This window comes from Plectrocnemia conspersa, unplaced genomic scaffold (genome assembly GCF_051122295.1).
Source record: "Plectrocnemia conspersa isolate PC_06_02 unplaced genomic scaffold, ASM5112229v1 ptg000012l, whole genome shotgun sequence".
Lineage (NCBI taxonomy): Eukaryota > Metazoa > Arthropoda > Insecta > Trichoptera > Polycentropodidae > Plectrocnemia > Plectrocnemia conspersa.
In genome coordinates this window covers 30,965,676-30,985,638 of record NW_028277176.1, presented here as the reverse complement: position 1 = coordinate 30,985,638, position 19,963 = coordinate 30,965,676, and the positions used below count along the sequence as shown (strand labels likewise).

Below are 19,963 nucleotides of genomic sequence, written 5' to 3'. Positions count from 1 at the left end.
TGTAACCATTTGGGTTACCTCAAAACAGTGAAAGATCAAGTACTGTTTATATACGGTGATACCGTTCAAAGGGTTAATCTGAAAATTGTTTTCTCACGGTCGTGTCCTATTTTAACAAATAAGCCTAAGTTTTAAACCAGTCTTTAAAGTATTGAAATGCTGCTTAAGTGCATTTTAGTTTTGAAGATATTGAACGCATACATGTGTGATTGAGGCATCGACTGCAATTAATAATAAGCCATGTTATGACAATTACAAGAACAGCTGCTCAAAGTTACAATAATGCTGTTTTCATGGTAAATTTTATGTGTCACGAATGAAAAATTTTAAGCACTGGTAAATCTGCGTACGAAAGCTTGTTATATAAAATAATGCATATCAATTTAATGGAATATTTATTGAATATTTACATATTATTGCTAACACTTAGAGGTTTTAAAATACAAAATAATATTTAAATGCGCATATCAATCAACTTAGACCTTTGAATTGATACTGTAATATTTTACTTACAAAGAATAGATAAACAAACGTAAAAAGGCAAAAGTCTCACTAATAATATCCAATTGGTCGATCACATTCAATGTAATAATTTATTGTTTGATTGACATAACAAAAACTATGATATTTTAGTATCGTATATATAAAATAGTTGAAACAACGAAATTCGTAAATTACATCTGCTGTGTTGAGTTTCCGTTCCATGTATTATTTTCGTCATCCGAATCGTTATCTTTTAGACGATAAGTGTTCCCTTCGCGTCGAATAGACGTCGTACCACTGGTCGGAGCCGTTCGGCGACGTTTCACTTCACTGAAAACAAATCTTAAATTAATATTTAATTATTAATAGATAACCTAAATAGAATATATTACTTACGTTTCATCAGATTGGTTTGTATGATCGTCGTTTTCGGTATTTGGAGTTGTAGTAGCACTTGGATTAGGTCGTCGTCTTGACTCATCGGGCGCTCTAGGATTAACGAACGATGAAATCCATGTCCACAAGGCAAGAGCGGGCTGCACTATGAGCGAAAATAGGAACTGTTGGACCATTCCTAAAAAAAAACGTATGTTTAAGTTAAATAATGCGAAAATTGGAAGCAGTGCTGGGCAAAACACAGAGCAAAAACAGTTACGGACTATAAAAATTTATATAAATAATATTTAATAAAATAAATATTACTTACCAACAAATCCAAAATTAGCGACTGGAGCTGAATTTCCACTAGGACTAGAAGAGGATAACTTTCCTTTGATCAATAATAAGACGGCTGAAGGATGGAGGCCTAATACTCGCATAGATTCAGTATCTTTGTTCTCATCTAGGATTTGTCGTGGATACATTGTCGATAATGTGAATGGCCCGGATTTCTACAAATATTTATATTTATATCATTTTTTATAACAAATAAAAATGAAATATGTATATCACACAATCCAACCTGCACGTTTTGTCTAACATACTGTCTCAAATGTCCTAAAGTCGAGTCTGGTTCGACTTGAGTTGTATGCGTAGTACCATCTGCCATTCGGAACTGGATTTTTGTAACATTACTAGTGCTTTCAGATATTTTAGGTTTTGAAGTTTCTATAAATAATAAATTATTTAAAAAAATATATCTAAATAGGGCAATAAATAAATTATACCTGGCTTTGGAGCTTCGGGCGTATGTGGTGCAAAAAGAGCTTGTTTTTCTGCTCTATCTTGGGCAATTTGCTGCAGGATTTTAGCACGAGCGTTTTGATTGTCAAGTTTCTCCTTCATCCTCTCTTCCTACGTTAATAAATAAATATTAAATGCAATAAGAATAAATCGTACAATAAAATATTCACCTTGAGATTTTTAAGCTCTTGCTCATGTTGCCATTTTTTCAATTCGGCCATTCCTTGTCCTTGTGCCCTCCTTTCTAATTCCTTCTGTTTTTGCAACTGGAAGTAGAGCAATATGTTTTAATTATGTGACATTTATCATTACTGATCTTATAAACTATACTAACCCTCTTCTCTTCTTCCATCTTCTCGATACGCTTCTTTTCCAAAAGTTCTTTGGCTCTTTCGACCTTTTCGTCTATCGACAAGTCAGGTTTTTCTTCTGGAGTGGATTGAACAGCCACAGTGGGAGTTTTTTCAGTTGTTTCAATTGGTGCATCGTCAATTTTCACTTTACGACAAACACCATCTTCGCACACTACTTTATAACCCTCTTCATTAGCTGGGGTTTCTTTTACTGAAATAATGAAATCATATTTTAAACTGTACGACAAAATTTAAGCTGCGTCATTATAGTCCAGACATTTTCAAAGTTTAATATTTTTTACAAAATAGTTAATATAACTGTTTTTTTAATAGATTAGGTAAAGATAACTAATTCTCAAAAATTATAAATAATGCACAAAATTGATGAATAAATTCTTAAGCGATAAGACCGTTTCAAAAAGGGTTTCTTCAGGTCATTTTTTTTGTGAAAGACTCGGCCAATACCTGATAAGTAGTCAGATGGTTGAGGTAAAACAAATATTCTACGGCCGACAAGTACCCTTTCAACTATGTTGGAGATTAAAAATACTGAACAATAAATGTTTAAAAATACATTCATACAATGTTATTTTATACATATTTTTTTCAAAATGTAGTTCTTTTCAAGTTAAAAAATCAGTCGCAAATTTGGAGTTGTGTAATCAGTATGTGTAGAAAGTGGATAATATAAATTATATGTATTATTTATAATATCGATGGGTTAAAGTGTAAATTTGCTAACTACACTTTTGGGTGAAAACAATTTTTAATCGAAATACACATGCACAAAAAATTGCTATCTCCAAAATTTGAAATTAAACATTACAAACTTAAGACATTGTTTTATTTTCCTATTTTTAAATCGTCTATTTAGTTAAAGTTGTCAAATATGGAGTTAACAATTTTACACTTTAAGTCATCGATATGTATCAATATATTATTAATGGTCACGGAAAATGGATTCCGAACCCAGGAATCGTCCTTCTAGTTTTCGGAAAATATTCCGAAAGAGTTATTTTCAAGCTATATAGGTATTCTAAAAATACTTGTAAACTTTTTTATCAACTTGAAAATTCAATTCATTTAAACATATATATAAGACAGGAACACAATAAAAATTATTAGATTCAACCGATAAAATCCAAAATTGTATTTTTTATCAAAAGATTCAATTTTATCTCTCATATTAAAAATTGTAATACTTTTTCATTGTAATGATAAGTTAACATCATTGCACTTTGTAAAAATATCCACCAGATATGCAAGACGTATCAATCAGGAAGGATTTGTTAAAAATTTGATAAAATGATGTTGCAAATTATTTTGTGCCTTCAAGACTAATAATTCATTTCGAAGTTCATAAAGTCTTAATAGTGCTTTTCCTCTGGATAGCCATCTCACTTCAGTATGTAATAAAAGTGCTTTATGTACACTACCCATTTCATCGCACAAAATTTTAAATAATCTAGATTGAAGTGGTCTAGATTTTACATAGTTTATTATTTTCACGGCTTCTTCATAACATTTTTTAAATTTGTGGAAATTTTTTTAGTCAACAGTGCATGCCTATGCAAAATACAGTGACTGCTAGTAGCTCTTGTAGCTACTTTCAGGATGCGTGACAAAACACCTTTAATTTTTCCTACCATTGCACGAGCACCATCTGTGCAAATATCAATACACTTTTCCCAGCCTATCTCTTGTTTTGTAATGTAATCATTAATACAGTTGAATATATGAATATTATTTTCTCCTGTAGTTTTTCCATGTAGATATGCACACGTGAGTAAATCTTCTTCAATACTTTTATCAAATGTGCAACGAACAAATACCAATAGCACTGCTAGTCCTGCGACATCTGCAGATTCATCCATTTGCAATGCATATTCACTGCAAAGCCCAAGTCGACTAATTAACTCTTTCTCTATGCTAGTAGAAATATTTTTAATGTGTCGTGAAACATTTCATTTTCAGTTTTAGCCATCGTAATTATAAAAATAATACCTTGATAAAATACAGATACGTTTGATGTTTTTAACGACATTTAATGAAAGTTCTAAAACTAATTAAAACTATTATATATTAGAACTTTTATTAGGTCAAATCACATCTTGCATATTGCTCCATAGTTAGTTTGCACTTTAATAAAAATATGATAGTTATTCTTACCGATATTACTACCGACTTATGATATAAGAGAACCAGTAAAGGTGCATTCAAACCAAATTTTGGTCAATAGGAAGGCGCAAAAAAAATCCACATCAAAAGCAATAAAATCGTGTCCGAGCATTCCCACTGCGACGGCGACGACACGATTTTATTGCTTTTGATGTGGATTTTTGACTTCTGAGAAGGGATAATTGTTTTTTGCGCTCTCCTATTGACCAAAATTCGGTTTAGATGTGCTTTATTCGATTCTCAATCGTAATATTATTATAAAAAGTCTTAATATGAAAGAGCCAACATCTTAAAACTAAAATTTTATGGTAAAAAACTAACGATACATGTGATTTTTAAACATAAATCAAATTATTTTTAAAAGCAAAATAAATTGAATCAAGTGAAATGTTACCTTTATCTGGAATTGGCGGTTCAGGAGCTTTCTCAGAAGTTTTAGCAATGTTTTCTTGTTCGGCGGATATAAAAGAAGAAGTGGACGCTTTGCTGGTTGAAGCCGGTTTATCAATATTAGAATTAGAAGGCCTCTCGGAACCTATTATAACAAAGCATCAATAACAAAAAGCTGTAATTGAATAATTTAATTGAAAACAACAGTACCTTTTTTTAGGGCGAGACTATCTATAGTAGTAATTATATGTTCCGACAAGTTTGGTTTTTCTCCATGTACTATCTCAACGGGTGCACCGTTATCGCCGATGAAAAACATAGACGGCACAGGAACCAATTTATCTACAAATTAAATTCATATTCATCGATTTGATACATGAATAAAAAAATAAATTATCGAGTCATACATATTTCGGCGAACTGTTTGTATTCTTGAGAATCACTCGTCACTTTGATGGCTACGAATCTCTCGTCCTCTAATCGTGACGAAATATCCGATTGATTGATCACTTTGGTCATCGCGATCGATTTCTCGTCGGTGCCTACAGAAGATACAAATAAGACACCGGTGCAATATATACCTAGATATATTTGTAGAGTACAAAATATGATACCTTCAGTGTATACGACGAAATATGCATTTTTAGATTTTGACAGGTTAACTGCGTCGACTATGCTTCCGGTATACCAGCGCATTTTGTCAAATAATACGGAATATTCTGGAAAATGTCGAAATGTCAGCTCAGTACGTCACACGGAGCCGCAAATATGACTGTCCGAATCGCAAATGCCAGATTAGTGACGTGTCGATCGACACTATGTGCGTCTCTGTCGCTTAGACGTGTTGTGCAATGAGAGGGAAAGAGACGCATATATAAACATTTGCGGTTTAAATGGTTGTATAATTGTATTTACATGGTATAAACACATCGTTTATTGACCATGAATTAAAAAAAATATTCCAATTATACCTTATTTTTTCTTGTAGCGTCATTTGATTATATTTAACACGGTGTCGGAAGTTTGTACAGGTTAATCCAATTTGAGTTGTCTATGTCGGTAGCAATGTAAACCGGACAGCTGATTGTAAGTTTGCAATAACAAATTTACGAAATGGATCGCTTTAACACCGCTCAACGCGTTAAAATTACTCAAATTTTCTACAGAAATAACAGTTCTGTACGAACTGCGAAAGATTATGAACAATTTCATTATCCTATGGTACGAACAATTCGCAACGTAGTGAAAAAAATTCAAGAGTTTACCCGTTTAGCCGAGAATATTCTGCTTTACGTGAAAGTATGGTCGAAGAAATGAGTTTGTGTGCGTGTATAAACAATGACAAAAAGGCATAACATGGTCTCGTTCTACGCTCGATTAAAAACATTTCTGTCTCTCAAATAACTATAAAAATATCCAAGTATATCAAAACACCTAATTTTGAAAAAAGCTTGGGTATTTGGGTGTAAATAAACGCCGATTAATACGTAAAAAACAGACACCTTTTTTGATGCAAACATTGCAACACTCAATTAAATTTGAACTGTTTTGGATTAATTTGTGTGGTCACAAAGTTTGGACGGAATACACAGTTGGCAACCACAACGGTCTCGGATGTAAAGAATATTTTCGTAAATTGATACAAAATAATTTTCTTTTTATATAGCACGTGATTTTTATAAGATATTGCTTTATTTGTTTTTTTAGATTTCTGAGTTATCATATTGTTTTATCAGAAAAATTGATGACGAAAAACTGATTGAGTTAGTGAACCACTATCCCTCGTTGTATGATCAGTCCAATTTAAAATACATGAACATAGAGAGAATATTATCTGGATTTAATGTTGATATTACTTTAACTATTATATTTGCGTATTTAAATTTAAATTTACTATATTACTATTAATAAATATCACGATATTGTTAATATTTAAAAAAACATTACAATGTATGAACCGATTTTTTTTATTGTATATTTAATTGGGTTAAGTATGTATTGTTTTAATCATTGATATATACGTGCTAAAAGTATTAAATAAATAATAACATTGATGTTTTTTTCTGCAAAGCTTATTCTATATTTTTGTAATATATGGTCGATTTTGTTCGACTTTAGACATAATTTTTCTTTGCGTGCACACTCGACCGGCGCTGTCAAAGTCACGCTGCCGCGATGTCCGCCTGTTTCGGTATTCATTTGGGCGACAGTTCGATATGTCTCGCTTTGGACAGAGACGGCAAGACAGAGATCATAGCCAACGATCAGGGCGACAGAGTGACTCCTGCGGTGTTGGCCTTCGACGGGTCCGAGTTCGAAATATGCGCTTCGCACAAGACCGGCACCAGACGGAAGGCTTACGTTAAGAACAACAAGCGCCTCTTCGACGAGGGAGTCTCGGACGACGAGATAGAGAAGCTCAACGTGAGGAACGACTGCAAGCTGGTATCGTACGAAAACACTCTAACCTACGAGTTCCAAAACGAAAATAACCTCATTTCGCTGACGCCGGACAATGTGGCTACTAAGTTTTTCAGTAAAATGTTCAGTATAGCAGCTCACGCCGCTTGCGCCGAAGGTGAACTCCGCACTGTGATCGCCGTGCCTCTGAATTGGACGGACGAGAGTCGCACGCGCATAACGACCGCTGCCGAACTGGCCGGTTTTTCAGTACTGCACGCGATCAGCGAACCGGCTGCTGCGGCTTTAGCCTACGACATCGGTGAAGACAACGTCGAAGAGTACGTACTGATCTATCGCCTCGGCGCCACGTCTTGCGACGTCAGCGTCATCAGAGCCGCGGCCGGAGTCTACAGTGTCGAAGCGAAAATACGCCAAACGGGCATAGGCGGTCAATACATAACATCCGATCTAGCCGATTACATAGCCGCCGATTTCTTCAAAAAATGGAAGCTGGATCCGCGAGAGAACAAGAGAGCAATGGACAAACTGTTCAACAACGCCAACGAATGCAAACACGTACTGTCTACGCTCAACTCGGCGCATCTATTCGTCGAGTCTTTATGCGAGGGTGTCGATTGGAGTCAAAACGTGTCGAGAGCCAGATTCGAAAACCTCCTCAGTTCGCAGATCGACTCGTTCATGGCTCCTATACACCAACTCCTATCGAAGAACGATCTCAAATCTAAAATCACCAAGATCATCATGTGCGGCGGTTGCATGAAAATACCTAAATTGCAATCGGCGGTGTCTGATATACTACCCAACGCTTCGGTTTTGAACAGATTGGCTCCAGACGAGGTGATAGCTTACGGCTGTGCCAAACAAGCGTCTCTGCTTTTGGAGTATCAAGATTTGACGCTTAAAGATAGCGCCGTCACGATAGATTGCATTAAAAATCCCATATTCGCTAAGTATTTGGACGAGAACATTACGCTGTTCCCCGTGGGCGCTCCCGTGTATTCCGAAGTCAAAGTGCCTTTCAAACGATCCGGGGACGCTGCCGATATCGATCTACACGTCTACACTGGTGGAAATAAGGAAGATTTGGTTAAAACTTATTCGTTTACTTGCGCTTCTGAGAATCCCCGAATTCACGCGATATTGAACAATAAGGAGTTGACTGTGAACGTAATTTGATTAGCTGAAATTATACTTATGACTTTAATAATATTAAGTTATTCTTATGTATTTGCCTAATGTTTTGCATTAAATGTGGATAAATATTTTTCAAATGTTTTTTTATTTAATTTTAAAGGCATTACGTCATGCCCAATATAATTTATATTTTCTGAAGCTTTTTCAGTGGTTTGATAATATTCTAAAATATAATTTTTGCCAACATTTAAATTCCTCTTTCATAAAAGTCTTGATTTTAAATCAAAATAGTCACATAGTCATTTTTTAACATCGTCATTACTTTTATAATTTTTGCTATCCAAAAAGTGTTGCATCAATCTATACAGATGATAATCAGACAGAGCTACACTATATTTGCGTTGATATAGTCAGTTCGAGAGCTATCCATTTTATCGTTATTCATAATTGAGAAAGATATGGTAAGCACACGATACAGATATACATTTGATATACTTATCATTACACTTGTTTATATTTTGAACCAATTTACAGAAATTAAAATCATTACTATATTTTTCATACTAAGCAATCGTTATCACTTATGTATTTAAAAGCTTATATCTTTCAGCAGTGATAACAATTTGTTAGAAAACCGTTTAATCTTATCACTTGTGAAAGTGATAAGGGTAAAAAATGCAAGAATGCAAAGGAAATGAAAGTATACTGATAAGTAACATACTTTTATTATCGTAGTGATATAATAATAATACAAAACTATTTATTCATATATACTACTAACACAAATATAAAATTTATTACATTTAAATAAGAAGTATTATATGTAGTACATATATAAAACAAAACTAAGAACTACCCTCTGAAGAAGAACTGCTGTCTGAATTTTCTGAAACATCAATTACTAATGTGTCTGACATTTGGTCAATATTATAAACTATATTAAACATATCTTTTTCTTTTTTTATTACTTTTTTTATATAATTCGACCAAAGGCAAAGAGTTACATTCTTAACACTATCTAATAAAAGTAATTTTATATCATTAATCTTAAACGTACTATCATTATAAGCTATTGGTCTTTTTACGTGTGTACATATCATTTCGATTGGATTTAAAGCGCAATGATATGGCGTTAACCTTAGTATTTTATGGTTTTTTGATTTTGCCATTTCATCAATTGCATATCTTTCATATGTAGATTTATATTATTTTACAATTCCGGGTTATTCTATTTTTATCATGTCAATATTTTTTTAGCCATTCTTATAATTTGTTAATGGTATTTTTTCGACTCTTTTTAAATGGTAAGGAGCGTTATCCACGATACTGGAATCTTTTGCTCACCATCAACAAAATCCCAGTCACTACCGATGTAGGTTATAATCCATCGTTTCCCCTTTCCTGATGATTTTTTTACCTAAAAAATAAATAATTCAAGTTATTGAAAGACGAATAAATTGTTAATACTCAATTAAAATAGCATTACCTGTAGATAAATCATTTATAAAAGCATAACTTGATGATTTTATTGTTTTATCGCTTTGCACTTTAGGTGTTGTATATTTAGTATTCAGCCAAGTCTCATCAACGTAGTACATTTTTTTCCCAAGACGTCTAAATCTATTAATTTCGGTTAAATGTCACTTTCTCCTTGAAATTATTTTTGGTTTTCTATTACCATTGAATTTCTGCCACGTTTATTATATCTAAAACCGGGTTTTTTTATTACTTTATATATAACGATGATCTCTTAAAGTTGGGAAGCATTTCATCAATAGTAACTACTTGCATTATTTTATCCAAAGTGGATATTTCATTTACCAAAAAAAATCATGGATTTTATTTCTAATAGCAGATTTATTAAAATAATCTAGTTTATCAATTACGTTTAATCTATGTTTTTTATTGTTAATTTATATTAAACATAAGTATAGAAGTATTTATAAATAAAGGTGATACTCCTTTGAGAAACTCCAACGATATCGGTAATACTTGTAACTTGTTGAATTAGTGTTTCAGGCGAAGCTTCCGTTAAATTTTTAAATAAATTTATGATGGTTGTTTTCTCTGTCGACGAAGTCTTTTGGTCGTCGAAGAAGAACTGCCGCTTTCCATGATGGCGTACGTTTACTGCGAGTATAGAATAACATGGAAATAATTGATACGTATATAACAGATCTACTCGGCGAAAGCGGACCGGTGAAATAACGTCGTGAAATACGAGATAAGCCTCACTGACTGTGTTAACGCAAATTGTCTATAGGTCTGGAGAATACGGCGTGTGACGAATCGTCTTCCAACCAAGGCCACTTCAAAGTGAATGATTTCCTTGCAGTCCCACCAAACAGACAAGGATTTTTTTCGTCGTAAAGCCAGGCTTAACAGAATGTTTCGCTACCTGACCTTTAGAAAGCCATAGCTTTTTGCGTCCTTGGTTCAAGTATAGCGCTCATTTCTTGTCTCCAGTTAGCAACTGCCGATTTTGTTGCTTTTTGCGTGAATTTGGAAAACGGTAAACGAAGAAAACAACATTCTTTTTGTAATTGTAGATAAAAAAATAAATTTTAAGGAACATTGTAATCATATAATAAAAAAATAGTAGAAAAAGAGGTTTATTATCTAGGATGATAAATTTTATATGTCAAGTATAAATACAAAAAAAAATAGTCTACAAGAGTATTATATTGTCACACTACAATTATTGCGCAACTAAATTAAGGTGACCAGGCGTCCCGCGTTTGACGGGACAGTCCCGATTTTTAACAATTTTTCCGCGACCCGCGGTGTTTTAAAAAATCACGATTTTTAATCGACACTCACATTCGGCGCAGCGCCCCTGCAGGACTTCACCCCCGTCCGCAACGAAAGGGACGTCGGTATCCCGATAACAAAACCGAGTTTATGTGTAGAGAGAACTTCCACTTGCTCTCAAAAGTGATTCTGAATTATTGTGTATAGTGGAAGTTTCTCTAGCCAAAGTGTTACCACCAAAATCGTAGGAATAAACTGATTGTGAACAGGATCAACAAAATGACACACTATGGCTATTTTCGATACTAAAAGGCAGACTGTTAACGGAAGCCCATTTCCATAGAGAATCTAAGTCACTCTGTAAAGAGAAAGAGTTCGGAACAAATCGAATGCATTTAAACAATTTTAAATCATGTACATACAGACAAAAAATTTGTAACTGTCGTATTATGCAATTATAAAAAAAAGCGAAGAGCCAAGGGTTCAGGTTGTACCCTTGAGGAATTTCCGAAATGTTTAAGCAAACTCATTGATACAGTTTGATCAGTTGCTTTCTCTAAACTGCTGAGCATTTAAAAAAGTAATTCCCATGAAAGGCAAAATGTTGGATTAGATATTGTCACACGCATTTTTCTTGTACCAATTTTATATAATAAATTAAATAATTTTTATTTTATAAATATTGTTTTCAACACTTGACGTTTAAAACGTCAAAACGATTCTGTCATATGACAACCTGTCGAACAACAATGACGTCGATGCGGCAGAGCGCTGTTTTAGATGTTGCAACAGGTGTTTCGGCGTTGCGTCCGCTGAATAATAGATGTCTCTGTCGGCGGTCCGTTTGAAAGTGGCGTAGTGGGCACCGTAGTGGCGCGGTCGCGTCAGTGGCGGGCGCGGAGGCGCCGAGGCGCTGTCCGGCGATGACCGTCGCTTAACGCCGTCACGCGTTATCGCAGCTCGCGTCTCAGTGATACCGACGTCCCTTCCGTTGCGGACGGGGGCGAAGCCCTGCAGGGGCGCTGCGCCGAAGGTGAGTGTCGCCCTCTAGCGCATAACCTAAAAGCCTCGCCCGCCCCTCCCTCCCCTCCCCGCACCGCGTAAACAAATTTCCGATTGCGCTCTGACATCTGTCAAAGTGGCGAAAGCCGCTCTTAACGGATCGATTCTTGGCCATGATCGAAGGGCACAGTCTCAGCTGAGGCGTTATATAAAAGGGGTCGGGAACCGCAGCACCTGCGCAAAGCCTCCGTCACGAATTAAAACTTGCACCAGCTCTTCTCAAAGTCACTGTGATTAAAAGCTGTACGAATCTATTGATTTTTAGTGTTTTTAAAATAACTTTTATCTATTGTGTATGTGCCATTTTAATCGACGACCTTCTTTCATCTCTTTGATAACTGTATAAAACGAGTCGAAATCTGCTAAATTTACCTAAAAGAACGATAGAATAAAGGTGCAAGGTGGATGCGACAGAATTTTCTCCTATGTGGTATTGTCATGGTAGAATAAGATTTAATGTAAATAAACTCATGTTTTACTTAACTAATCGAAACAACATTTTCGATAATACAAATGTCAAAAATATGTCAATGTTATGTCAAATCCCCCCTATAGAAAATTAAACATATTCTTGACTTGTTTGTACTACATGTTCTAGCTGTTTTTAAGCAATACAAAACTTATTCCAGTGGATGTACAATCAGTGACGTGAGGTAAATAATTCCATCAATGATCAGATAAAAAAGTGACCAGTTATTAAAATAGATTAGTAAAATAATATGAGCGGCAAATGATCAGCCCCTCAGCCCTTCTATCAAATTAACACACTTGCATTACTCGAAAACGGCTAGAATATTATAGTAGAACCAGTAAATGAAAAACATGTTAACTGCTACCATAATATATGGTAGCTAAATATTATTTTTTACAAACAAAATGAGCTTATCTATATATGTACATATAATAGTAAACCTGCTCTTGTCATAAACATATTTTTATATTAAGCTCTAGGTAATTTCTCAAGAAAAATATGTATTACGACTTTTGAGGACATGATAACTGCCGTAGTTTTAATCATATCGTCATGAAACTTTTTACTAAAATATAATAAGTTCATAAAACAGTTTGATCCACTTCTTGTTTCTAAATTAAGAGTATAAAAAAAATTAAAAAATCGTAGCTCCGTTAAAATTAATGTCGAAGAAAAAATATTTTTAGTCATTTATGTGTTTTTGAGGACACGATAATTGCCGTAGCTTTAATAACATTATTATGAAACTTATTCCAAAAATAGATTGTAAATATCAATACAAATAATAATAAAAATAAACGGACGGAATTTTTATAAATGGAAAATTATTTCAGGAAATATTTTGCTGCTTAGTTAATTTTATTTACAAAAAATGGAGCCATGAAGCTGTTTTTTAGAAAAAAAAATATGTACCACAATCCCACGGTGTAGCTAAAGAGAAGTGGGGGGAGGAGGGGGACCGCCCCGGGCGGCACTTGCTTAGAAGCGGCATTTTCGCGATGGAAGAACCGTTCATATAATGTGGTTCTTAAACTAAATGCGTTAAAAATATATATCCACAAATAGTTAGGAGCTGAATCATATACATATATGTAAAAACAATAAACAGTTAAAATACATACACATATGAGCAGTTTCTAGAATAAATTTATCGATATATTAGACCGTGTAGTGAGAAATTGAACTATTATCCCTCTCCAGAGTTATTATATATTCTTGATCGTTAGCATATGGGACTAGTATGGCAAAATAGTGCCGTTACGCGTATTACCATTTGAGTGGTCATGGATGACGAACGAGTGGGGAAGAGCTATCTATTTTACATTTAATTTCGATTCGCTTGTCATTTATGTTTGCCTTCACTGAACTAAATTAAATTATTATTAGAGGAAAGGGGCGCATCTTATCTCGGCTGACGTACCATAGGTCATCGCGGAACGTCGTCCATTCGATAAATTATACCGCACATTAAAAGTCTAGTGAACTGTCTTCAGAATCGTGACCCCGTATGGTCTCTTTGTGACGATCTCGCACACCTGTCTCTCGCATAACAGCTGTTAGAGACGCTTCCCCCATCGTCGTTTGAGACTTGACACACTTTCATCTACAATGCGTCTATCTAACCTTGCAGTGCTACAATTAGTCAGGGAAAGCTGCGGTGCTTTCCGGCGACTCTCAAGAATCTAGGTAGAACGTTAGTCGTGACCTAATCAAATAAGATAACGCCTATGATTGTAGAAGCCGCTAGTTTTTTTTATTGCGTTATCGTTCGAACGAGGTTTTTAATATCATATTTTTTCAGACAAACTTTAATGTCATGATCCATCAAGAAACACAAGTTTCGACACGCAAGAAGGTGTCAATTCATTCACACTTATCTAAGAACTATGACGAAGATCGTATCTGTTGTTATCGTTCTATGAATATTTAGTTTCACGCTTCGGTAACGACATCGTCTCGACCGGTAAATTCTGCCATTTTTATTTATTTTTCATATCAAAACATTAGCTCAATGACTCGGCCCTCTTTCAGAAAGCTAAAAAGAAGATAGATGCCTGCAGTCCGATCTGTCGAAAAGCAGAATCGATTTTTTCCGAGATAATGTTCCGCCGGTTGCTTGTGTACCAAGAACTGAACCGTAAACGCTCAGTAATGGCTACGCTAACTGCTGAACCGAATTAAAAATTGATATCGCACGGAACAATAAAGGCAGTCAGCGGTGGTAGTCGATTCAGCGGCGCCTGTAAAATACACACCTGGAAATGTTTTTGACGGCCCAATGAACCGGTGTGAATTTATTAGCGTTAACCGCTTTCGAATCGCGGCTCTTATCTCTCGCTCTCTGCTCTGCGATTCTTTTTACAGAATCCGATAAATTTGCGCATCATACCGAGAAGCGATAGGGAAAACTTTGCGCCGACGTTCGACCCTTGAGGGTTCCGATACTTTTTTACACGAAGAAAGAAGTGCCGTCGAGTTCAATTTATGAAGCTAGGAAACTTTTGATTCAATCCGCCGTAGTTCATTATGAAGATTATTGCAATTAAACTTTCACCAAGAGATCGTTTTATTTTGGAAGTATTTTAAGGTAAAATTATAACATTTATTTTAATTTAAAATAAAAATAATTGATGAGCAGAAGAGCTAATTGATGTAATAAATATACAATAAAAATGCAGGTATCTGTGAATATCGGGCGGTGGTGTCGAATGTATAATAAGGGATGTCATAAAGCCTCGTAGTTGTAAAAATCAAGTCGCCTTCTTCCTTCGTCTCTCATTTGCTATTCGAGTCCATATTGATGGCTTTCAAAAGTCTGTGTGGCTATTGTGCAATTCTTGGGTGTTTTTCACTAATGTTTTGTTCATCCAAATATTTGTTCTTTTAGCTTAATCATATTCTAAATCACTACGTTGAAATCTCTAGCAAACTTATTTTGTAATTGATACTGTTACAGCATAGTCTCATTCAATAGGCCATACATGTTGGTTGAAGTGATTTTACTAAATCTTTTTTATGAGATCTTCGACGGTATCTCGTCAACTGACTTTGCTCAGCCGAATCGTGCGCGATAAGGACGAAACGACCGATAAGGTTAACCGGTGGGCGTGGCGGCTGGAAAATTCACGAAAGCCTCTTGAAATTTCAATCGGGACCCTTGGGCCCGTGCATGTGTGCCTTGGACTCCGAGGATAGCTCCCGGGCGGGTCTAGTCCGTCGTCGGTATCCACCTTGAATTTCAATGGACACTTATCCGACGGTGAAATAGATTTTACACGACCCCCGTTCCGAGTTACGCAACGAAGTTACGACCGTGTCGCGTTATGCGCGAGTCTGACTCGATTTGCCGGATCGGATTGCGGGAAATGACCGGGGTCGTCAAACTTTTCCGCAAGAAAAACGCACAGACACGACTCCCTAGATTGCGGTTGAGAAAAAAATTGAAGAAAAAGAACACTGGTCTTGGAGCTTAGGATGTGCGCGATAAACTGCGAGGATAAGGGATTAGTCCTTTGCCGCGCAGATGCACACTGGATAATTTCCAGAATGAAAAAGTTAAAAGCAAGATGAAAGCACATAATAACTCGAAGAAGAATATGGGTTTATTTCTTTACACACATACATAAAGCAATTTTACTAAAAATGATGATGAAATAATGCTAAAATTGAAATCAATGGAATAATACTAATCAGGAAAGGCTGAAATGTTCGTAGAAAACACGATTAACGTATAGACTAGATAAATTAGACAATAAATTTAAAATGTTGTCAAAACACATTTATTTACATTAACTACATTATTGTTAACAACTCAGTTTCTATACGTAAGAATAAATTAAGGTTGTACAAGAAGATGGTCTTTTACAAAGCCGTCATTTAAGGGATTTGTATCCCCTTGAATTTGGTCAGAAAATGCAATGAAATCAAAATATTAAAAAAATGACCTCTGACTGTCCAACTTTTGCCCCCCTTCCTGAAAAAAAACTGAAATGACGTCCATGATTCTAAACCAGAAATATTCGGGTTATCACGAAAATACTTTTTTAAATATGCCCTTTCTGTGTAATCATATCGGAATATATTTAACAAATTTTTCATAGCACTATTTTGAATAACGCGAAATTTTACGGTCGACATAAACGTCCACCTGAGCAAGTAATTCGAATAACCATGGATCGTTTTCGCACCACACATACTCTAATTGACAATACGCATCCGTAGAGACGCCGTACAGTGCGCACCGAAGAAGTTGCTTCTGCCGTGGAGCGAATGAGTCGATTCGCCATCGGTCACAGTAATTGGAGCTGTGTCTATCCACTTTATGGAAGGTTTTGCGAAAAGATCTTGGTTTAAGAGCTTATAAGATCCAGCTCGTACAATAATTGAAGCCCCTTGACTATCGCGTGTGTCGTACGTTCGGTGAATAGACCGAAAACGAGATTGCTCTTGATTCTCATTTTCTTTTATGTACATGTACACTTAGTGTACATCACCGTGTGGGCATGTGAATTTTCTTTGCACTGTAAGAAAAGATTATGCACTGATTTAATATGCTAACCAAGTCTATTTTCTAATTTATTTAAGCACTTCAGTATCAAAAATTATCATATAATGCAATATTGAATTAATATTTCTCTACTTCTACTTTTGTTTGAAAAAAATAAATGACCCGTAAGATATTTTTTCCTATTTAATAATTCTAAGTAAAGCAATAAATAGAACACATTTTATATACTAGTTTAAAAAAAATATCAGATGTCATTAGTTAGTAATAGATGGATAGATATATACATTAACTTTATTTAAAATATATTTTTTAATTAGAAAATTGTAATAAATCATTAACTTGTATTTAATAATAAAGAATGTAATAAAGATTTTTAAAATAAAATAAGCACATTAGAAAAAAACCCCACATATTTTATACAATATATCAAGAACACAGAGACTCACTTATCTATACTATAAAACTTGATACATAAATCACGATAATGTATGCCTCTTATAAATGACATCTAATATCCATTGTGCCATATAGTATAATACATAATGGTATGTGAACCCTCAAAAGGTTAAAACATCTATCAGTTTATACGTGTGTATGTGAATAGTAAAGATAATGCATTCAGACCATTAGCATGTTAGTAGAGTGCTTTGGCTATCCATTTGTGTTATGATGAGACGAGTTTCTTGGTCTCAATTTTTCTTCTACATCGTCGTCTTTATCACGTGTGGCTGATCCATATCTCTCGACGTCTGAAAGTCAGTTGTAGATTTATTTTGGTCAAAGAATCATCATTTTTCTGGCCATTTCGTTTTAAACTGTAATCAGTTGAAATTACTTATACGTATATTTTTTGCGACTCTGATGTATCAAAGAGCTTTAGTCCCCCGTCTCATTCTAAATATATGCTTAAGCAAAAAATAAAATGGCGTGCAGGAGAATCGAAGAAAAATCTCAGTACGAGCAAACGGATTTTCCCTTTCCCCATCGCAAGCGTACCATTTGATTTCTTCGACGCGTACCGGCAATACTTCAATCATAACGCATTTTTGACGACATTTTAAAAGGGAAAGCCTCCAGAATTCTCCGACCCCCTTTTGGCCGGAAAATTATTGCGCACGTACGCCGAGCCGCGAGACCATCTGTTTTTTTACGACGAATAAAAACGGAAAAGATGTATGAATGTTAACAACTGATCAACAGGATACGCCCGGAGGTTTTTCCGCAGACAGCCAGCGAAAAAAGAGTTAGCATGCGATTGAAATTCAATCCGACGATTGCATGTCGTATCTTTTACGGCGATTTTACGACCGGAGCATGATATGTTACGTTCCGCGTTTGTTCAAACTAAATTAACGTTTGTCGATTTTTTTTCTCCACTGCGACATGCATTCGTGCGATGCAGCATTCATGATATGTCGCATTCGATACGTGCTGCATTGAATGTTAATAAGCTTAGATATTAAATATTTTGTCGTGGTGTAACGATGTGCGCGTGGTTCCAAATCAGTAGAATAAGAACAGATTTTTTTATAAAATTCCAATCAGTAGAAGCAGGTTTTCCCTGATTCACCTGTTTCTTCGGATACATATTTGTACCATTCAGCAATAGAAATGATATCAAAATCGACATGGAGGTTATTGAAAGACGTTCGAATAGATATTCGGATGACGGCAAGCATTCTTGCTATTTTTTTATTACTAATATCATAAACAAGCAATAAGTGCTCTCTCCAAACCATTGTCTAAGGTTCTTTAGTTAAGATGTTATTTTTCTTCTAGATCTTAGTTTGAATGAAGAGCATAAGCATGCATTTGAAGGTCAGCATTTCGAATGCTTTAATGTGTTTAATCGTATTTTCTGTGAAAGAGCAAATAACACAGAATACCTTATCATTCTAATTCATAATAGTAAGTTAAATATTGTCCTGCTCTTATCGATCCAGATTTTTTCTTTGTCTTAGTATTCCATACATAGTATAATTATTTCTTTGTAAAATATTTCGCAATGTAGTTTTTGATTTTTGCAGACAGTTTATTGTACAAATATCGAAATCGAATTACCGGTTTGAGAGTCTTCGTTGTGGTCGTTGGATGATACGTGTCCGAGAGTAGGTACTGAGGGCGTCGTTGGTTGTCAGTTGGCGATGTGAATTATAAGTGTGAATCGCATTAGAGTCTAACTACATCTCCAAAAATGGTGTGCCTATTTAATGAAATTTAGTTAAAGGTGGCCTTTTTTTGGTTGAATAAATAATTAAAACAATGCTTATTCATTGTAAGTAGATTTATAGGTGCACCGACTAATTCTCCCCCATTGTTTCTTCAAGTATTTAACTATCTTAAAAGATTGCTAGCCAAAATTATAATTATAAAAATAGATAAAAGATTGCTAGCCAAGGAGAGTACTTTGTAGGAGATTAATTCAAATTTGATGTCAGCACATTACTTTGTTCGTAATAAAATTATTCACCGTATTTTTGGCTCACACCTACATAATTTTTAATTTTAACAATAATAGAGTAAAAGTTTTTAAAACTTAAAATCACTAAGAAATTCGATTTTAAACATACCTACTGCCGCTACAAAATATATTATTATAATAAATGAAATTAAACACTAAATTTATTTAACAAGGATAAAAATATAAATACCAGCAATTGAAAAAAAAATTACAATTTTTAGTAATAACAGTGTATTTTTTATTATTATTTTGCTAATTGGCTTAGAATTTTTGTAGCCATTAGTGTTATAAATAACAAAGCTAAAAATATAAATTTTGCAAAACCTAAAAGTGCACAATAATGCAGTGGTACATCGAGGAAAAAAATGACTACCTGCGCTGTTGCAATACACGAAACCTTATACTATTAATAATATTTCACTATAAATATTAACGAATAGTTAGAGAAATGTTAATATAATGAATAGTTTAAATGCTACAGTATCATACTGATCTTAAAAAATAGTTATGCGAAAGCAGACACGTGTCGAATGCAGATTTAAGTTACGGCAACTGACAATATGTAA

The 19,963-nt window shown here is 34.7% G+C and overlaps 3 protein-coding genes across 9 annotated transcripts in view; 2 read left to right on the top strand and 1 right to left on the bottom strand.

Moving 5' to 3' along the window:
• Positions 1-378: 378 nt before the first annotated feature.
• On the bottom strand, positions 379-5,360 carry LOC148228953 (UBX domain-containing protein 4). The gene is made up of 11 exons (XM_088199143.1): positions 5,201-5,360; positions 4,994-5,128; positions 4,797-4,928; positions 4,591-4,731; positions 2,000-2,229; positions 1,836-1,931; positions 1,650-1,776; positions 1,445-1,590; positions 1,190-1,373; positions 880-1,057; positions 379-813 (listed from the first exon to the last, which is right to left on the bottom strand). The coding sequence occupies exons 1-11, from the start codon at positions 5,280-5,282 to the stop codon at positions 675-677; spliced, it is 1,590 nt and encodes a 529-aa protein (XP_088055269.1). The 5' UTR covers positions 5,283-5,360; the 3' UTR covers positions 379-674.
• Positions 5,361-6,681: 1,321 nt separating this feature from the next.
• Positions 6,682-8,281, top strand: LOC148228952 (heat shock 70 kDa protein 14-like). Its single transcript, XM_088199535.1, has one exon. The coding sequence runs from the start codon at positions 6,762-6,764 to the stop codon at positions 8,184-8,186; it is 1,425 nt and encodes a 474-aa protein (XP_088055661.1). The 5' UTR covers positions 6,682-6,761; the 3' UTR covers positions 8,187-8,281.
• A 3,500-nt stretch (positions 8,282-11,781) lies between these two features.
• LOC148228951 (uncharacterized protein CG43867) overlaps positions 11,782-19,963 on the top strand; it is a 379,323-nt gene continuing 371,141 nt past the window's right edge. For all 7 annotated transcript variants that reach the window (XM_088199466.1, XM_088199461.1, XM_088199458.1 and 4 more), the window contains exon 1: positions 11,782-11,928. The gene's annotated coding sequence lies outside the window, so the exon portion shown is untranslated. The remainder of the gene's footprint in view (positions 11,929-19,963) is intronic.